At 37.4% G+C, this 6,000-nt stretch overlaps 1 protein-coding gene across 1 annotated transcript; it reads right to left on the bottom strand.

The window, feature by feature from the left end:
- Positions 1-740: 740 nt before the first annotated feature.
- Positions 741-4,685, bottom strand: LOC107380589 (extracellular calcium-sensing receptor-like). The gene is made up of 8 exons (XM_054742500.2): positions 4,564-4,685; positions 3,853-4,147; positions 3,448-3,737; positions 2,798-3,093; positions 2,232-2,437; positions 1,920-2,141; positions 1,714-1,837; positions 741-1,639 (listed from the first exon to the last, which is right to left on the bottom strand). Exons 1-8 carry the CDS (start codon positions 4,668-4,670, stop codon positions 741-743), a joined length of 2,439 nt encoding a protein of 812 aa, XP_054598475.2. The 5' UTR covers positions 4,671-4,685.
- Between the last annotated feature and the right edge of the window lie 1,315 nt (positions 4,686-6,000).

The raw sequence follows: 6,000 nt of genomic DNA, 5'->3' as shown, positions 1-6,000 counted from the left end.
TCATGGAGAAGATGTTAAGAGGTTTTGACACATTTTCATAGTGTTTGAATTGATTCAATGACTTTTGGTTGAAATGGGGAACAATATTTTGCAGACTTTACAGCTTTCTGAGAATTGTTTCAACTCTCTTTAAGATCACCCATATACAGCATATACAGTTTGTTTTTCTTCCAGTTCCTTTGACATCTCCTTCATTCCTACATAATAGAGGTGTACCACACATCCATATCCCCCCCAAAAACTCACCATCTCAAGTTGACAAAACAAGTGGGTGTATCGCAATTGCTTGCAATTGCCATTTTAAAAAAATGCCATTTAAACAAAAGCACCTCATATACTTTTCATGTTTTATTTTATTAGCAACAGTAGTAAAGTCAAAGGGAACAATTTCTGAAATATGCACTGTACCTTTAAAATGTACTTCCATGAGTGTTTTTATGTTTAGCCCATTAAATTAAATGTAAAATAGTCTGTAAATAATTGGTGAATTTTATATCTAGAATGCTCTCTTCGATGTAGTAAAAAATACAACATGTTGGCAGAAGGGGGAACTGTTAAAGATGTTTTAAAGAATATCTTGCCAAATTCACCCAAGGAGCACAAAAGTGAAAATAATATGAAAAATTATATTTTTACTATTTAAATAAAAATATTTGGAAAATGTTCTGTAAATAATGAACAAGTCCAAGATTTACTATACATTTTATTATAACAGGGATCTTATGTTGGCAGGTCATAATTCAGTTTTTTTTCATTACATGTTTCTTAGAGTTCTTCTCAGGCTGAAATAAGATGATGAGACACTTTGGAGCAAATATACACAGAATCAGTCCAAAACTGGAGGCCAGAATAGCAAATATCTCCACAGCTACAGTAAATTTTCCAGGAGAGCTGACATATGCTGGGATGAAGGTGAGCCACACTGCACAGAATATCAGCATGCTGAAGGTTATCAGCTTGGCTTCATTAAAATTATCAGGTAGTTTCCGAGCTAGAACAGCTAACACAAAGCAGAAAACAGCCAGCAGGCCAATGTACCCGAGCACAGCCCAGAACCCAACAGCAGAACCTAATGCACATTCCAGGATGATCTTCTCCTTGTATGTGCTCAGATTCTTCATTGGGTATGGAGGGCTGAGTAACAGCCACAGAGTACAGATTAAAACTTGAACAAATGTAAAAAACACCACAGTCATTCTTTGCTGTGGAGGCCCAAACCATTTCATGACATTACTACCTGGAAGTGTAGCTTTAAAGGCCATTAAAACCACTACAGTTTTGCCAAGAACACAGGAGATACAGAGAACAAAGATGATACCAAACGCTGTGTGTCGCAGCATGCAGGACCAATCAGAGGGAGCTCCGATGAAAGTTAATGAACATAAGAAACACAGAGTCAGAGAGAAGAGCAGCAGGAAGCTCAGCTCAGAGTTGTTGGCTCTGACAATTGGAGTTGTTCTGTGATGAAAGAAAATAGCTGCTGTTATGATGGCCAGACAGGCCCCACTAACAGAGAATGCAGCCAGGATGATTGCCAGGACTTCATCATAGGAAAGAAACTCCACAGGTTTGGGGAAACAAGCGTCTCTTTGTGCATTAGGCCACAATTCACTGGGACACGGGAAACAGTCTGGAGAATCTATTACAAATTAAAACAGACATGTTAACCTTAAAATATATTTTAATCAAAATGTACATAATAATTTATCTCACCTGTCATGTTGCTAATCTCTCCTTCAGGACATGGTATACAATCATAGCAGCAGATGGGTTTACCTTTCTGCAGGACTTTACGAGTTCCTGGAGAACAACTCTCAGAGCACACTGATACTGGGACCTGTTACAAGGAAACGTGTATTACAATAGTTGATTCTTTTTTCAGATTTTGCATTTGCAACTTGTCATTATAAAACTATTACCTTTGTTTTGTAATCCATCCAGGTTATGTTTCTGTTTATGCGAAACTCCTGTCCTTTAGGCAGTGATGCATCATAGTACCCTACTGTTACCAGCTCAGTAACTCCACTCTCACTCTTCTGCCAGTTGACCAGCTCATAAAAAGCTACAGGATCTCCGTTAGCATCAAATGACACAGGATAACCATTACGGGTGAAGTTGACTTTCTTTAATTGAGTCAAAACCTGCAACAATTATTTATTTGCGATTACATAAAAAACACTATACAGTTTTACTTCACCTCATCTGTTCAATTAGTCCCAATTTAAACTGACCTGCTTAGCTTCCAGTCGTACGTCTTTGTCACACTGAATTGTTAGATTAGTTTCCTGACACACAGAATTGTGAATAGCATGAGCTACTGCATAAACAGCCTTGTACACCATGTTAGTGATTCTTAATTGAGACGTATCTGTGTACGGGCTTTTCAGCGTTTTCAGGTCTTCAGTTCCATCACACACTCTCTTTTTTGAATGAGCAGCTTATGAAACACAAAGTCAAAACAAACTTTTATTTATCAATGAAAAATAATCATCTTAATTAACAGGGCTCAACAAAGCCTTTAGTTAATTCAAAGTTATTAAATATTAGAATAAGATGTGGACCATATAAATGTGGGATTGCAACATATTTTGGAACTTATGCAAGATAAATATTCTGGTTGATCGTCAGCTATGACTTTTGATTGTTGCTTAATAAAAGGGTGAACATGCAAAAATAAATAATTGAATAAAAAACACAACAAAACTGTGAAATAGTGAATTTTTCTTCAAATGACTCATTTTCTTGATTTAAAGTTTGTTTTTGGTGTACTGGTTTTACCTAACATTGAAAAACTCACTTTTTGTCAGCGTGCAGTTGAAAGCATCCTCCCAGAACTCAGTTAATATTGAGGCTGCAGCCACTTTGGATTGAGAGAGATCCAGTAGGAATTCTCTTAGACCTGGGATGACAGCCTGCTGAATTCCAACTCCGATGGCTCCTGCACAAAATGTGTAGCTCAAATAGTTTGAGTCAGTTATCCAGCCCTCACTTCCGATCCACTGACGAGGCGGTGGAGGCTCGCGAGCCAGCTCCTCCAACAGCACACTCATATCTCCGGATGTTGTAAACACTACTACAACAACTGCTGTCGATCTGCAGAGACAATACCACGGGATCAGTTGAACTAGTATTTCAAACTACTTATGAAACATATTAATCCAATTTTAAACACAGCTCTTTGTCTTTGCTTTGTCGTCTAAATGCTTAATTTAAAAAATGGGTTGTTTAAAGAATGAGGGTTAAGGCCACTGAAAAAGAAAGAAAAGAATTCTGATTTATTTCACAGAATAAAAAAAATCTGACATGACACTATTTTCTGTGGCCCTAATCCTCTTAATTTTTCAGACACGGTCCCCATTATCATTTTAAGGCATTAAAATGTAAGTGTGCTAAGTAGAAGGTTTACATCAACACAAGTTAAATGGTGAAAATCAGTAAAGTCGAGACCTGCGGATGACATCAGCTATGCTCTGAATCTTGCTCCGTGAATTGGTTCGATAGAAGGATACAGAGTATTCCACACAGATTCCCTCTCTCTGTGCTGCAGCAAGAAAAGACGCCATCCCATAATTTCCATAATCTGAGTCTGAGCGGACAGCACCTATCCAAGTCCAGCCAAAGTGTTTCACCAGCTTTGCCAGTGCATCAGCCTGGAACTGGTCACTGGGAATTGTTCTGAAAAATGTTGGGTACTGCCTCTTATCTGACAGACAGGCACATGTGGCATAATGGCTGACCTAAAGGGAGAATAACAACAATGTGGTTGTTTAACAGTAACAGAAAATCAATAATCTCAGATTTTGTTGTTTTCTTTTTTTTCACCCCCATTTAAAATAAAATCAAAATACTTACAACGGGGATGTTAAAGGATCCAATAATGTGCAACAAGCCGATTGTTTGTGTGGAGCCACCATCCCCAACAACAGCAATCACCGTACCAGACTGAGAGCAATTTTTGTCTTTGTAAAAGACGGGGTCTAGCCCGTTTGCTATCTGAAACCCAATATGTGTGGGCACAGGTGCTGGGACACACGAGTCGTAGATCTGATATCCTACTCTGAAGCCCGGCAGGAACTCTGTACTGTTGTTTATTTCTTCGACAGCAAAGATCATTGCACGAGCAAAGCGGAGACCCCGGTTATTCAACCTGAACAGATAATTTAGGGAATACTTTTGTTTACAAAAAAGAAGAAAAGTTCATGCAACTTTGATTAAGTAGATGAACCAAAAATTACCAATTCTGCTGCCATAACATCTGAAGCCACATGCCATGTATATAAAGTCATCCATTTATGTTTTTAAATGACCTTATTCTCTTTAAGCTATTTTTCCCACGTTCAAGTGATTTTAAATGTATGGATTAATTAAATTTAAATATTAACTCATATTCCATTAATTTCTGACATCCTTAATCAAAAACTGAAAAAACATCTAAATGTATTAAAAATGACAGCCAATGGCTGGGATTCTGAAATATATTTTTTTACATTGCAACAAACTTTCCAGCAAGTGAGATTTCCTTTTTCAATATTTACCATCTTTAGCAAACTGTCTCTTACTAACCTCCCAGTGCATCTTGGAGGCTCAGGCTTGGTGGTGTAGTTATGAATCACTGCATCCATCGTGTAGTGTAGGGAGAAAGCCCCGCCAATAACAAAGTCTCCATTCATTGACAATGCAGGTAAACGAGGAGTTCCTTGCAGAATACATTTCATCGATGAAGCCTCGGAACTGACACCAGAACCAGCCTGAGCCTCTGTAGGCTGAATCATTTTCGTCAGAACATCTAGAGAACCACCAGAGAAAAAACACATAATCTCCAACAAACTCACTGCTAGTCTCAGACCAATAAAGATGGATGTGGTCTCCATTCCTCATGAGTCTATGTTTGGGTATGTGTTGTTACCCATTTATAAACCTCCATCATCTTGACATCAGCTGTTTACTTACTGTTGTTGTTGTTTTTTTACTAGCCCCTGTTTATTATTTAAAAATTTGCTTTTAATGTCATGTTTAGCTTGTCTTGAAGCCACAATGGCAAATTTGCAAACAATAAGTAAAAAAAAAATCTCACGCCTTCTAGCAACATTCTAACATAGTAAAGCTATATGTTGAAATAATCAAATTTATTGAGTGGGTGAAACTTGTAACAAAAAAAAAGGTTTTTAGAGCACAAATGTGTTGAGTTGGTTCAATCGTTTTCTTGTTTTAGAAACATAAAATTAAAACTTTTAATTCACCTGAACAATTATTTTTAGTGAGCATAAATAATCAATAAAGAACAACTTAACTTGAATGAGTAATTTTAACTAAAATTTATTAATTTATTATTTTTTGTTTCTATATTATTCTATTCATCTGTATGTCAACTCAAAGTGCATCTGATAAACAGACTTGTATATTTATAAAAATGTTTATGGATCTGTAGGAAAAACAACCACAAACAAGCAATTTTGATGGATTTCAGGAATATTAAAGAACTGGTGGGCAAGGTGCATTGTGGGTAGTCATGTTTTTAGTAATTTTGTTCTATTTTGGGGTGTTTATGCATGTTTATTGTGGGGGATAGTGGTTCTTAGTTATTACTTCATTCCGTGTTGCAAATGTGGTGTTACTTTTTGTATCACGTTGGCACCATAAGTGAGGAGGTTGGTCAAAGGAATGACCACACTGTGCCATTCCACTTTAACACGGAGGTGGTTCACACTGACTTGGCTTTGGGGTGTTCCACTTTCACTGGCTGTCAGCATTTATGGTTGTGTGAGTCATGCATTGGTGTTAGCTTCTGCTTTCACCTGCCTGCCGCATTGTAATTTTTAAGTAACATCAACATATTTAGGTTGGTGTGGAGGGGTTAAAAATTCTAAATATACAATACTTAGTTTTGATTAGTACTATAAACTAGTGATGGGAATTCCGGCTCTTTTTAGAGAGCCGGTTCTTTTGGCTCAGCTCACCAAAAAGAGCCGGCTCTTTCGGCTCCCAAGTGGCTCCTCAGAT

Source organism: Nothobranchius furzeri, chromosome 13, assembly GCF_043380555.1.
Source record: "Nothobranchius furzeri strain GRZ-AD chromosome 13, NfurGRZ-RIMD1, whole genome shotgun sequence".
Classification (NCBI taxonomy): Eukaryota; Metazoa; Chordata; class Actinopteri; order Cyprinodontiformes; family Nothobranchiidae; genus Nothobranchius; species Nothobranchius furzeri.
Note: the sequence above shows the minus strand (reverse complement) of the source record. Positions and strands in the feature narration are given on the sequence as shown.

Bases quoted from the DNA above. Each gene is read 5' to 3' on its own strand.
- LOC107380589 (XM_054742500.2), bottom strand. From the start codon at position 4,670: ATGAATGGAGACTTTGTTATTGGCGGGGCTTTCTCCCTACACTACACG. The intron at 3,738-3,852 runs GTAAGTATTTTG...TTCTCCCTTTAG, and splicing joins GATCCTTTAACATCCCCGTT to GTCAGCCATTATGCCACATG. The intron at 1,640-1,713 runs GTGAGATAAATT...AATTTGTAATAG, and splicing joins AGAGATTAGCAACATGACAG to ATTCTCCAGACTGTTTCCCG.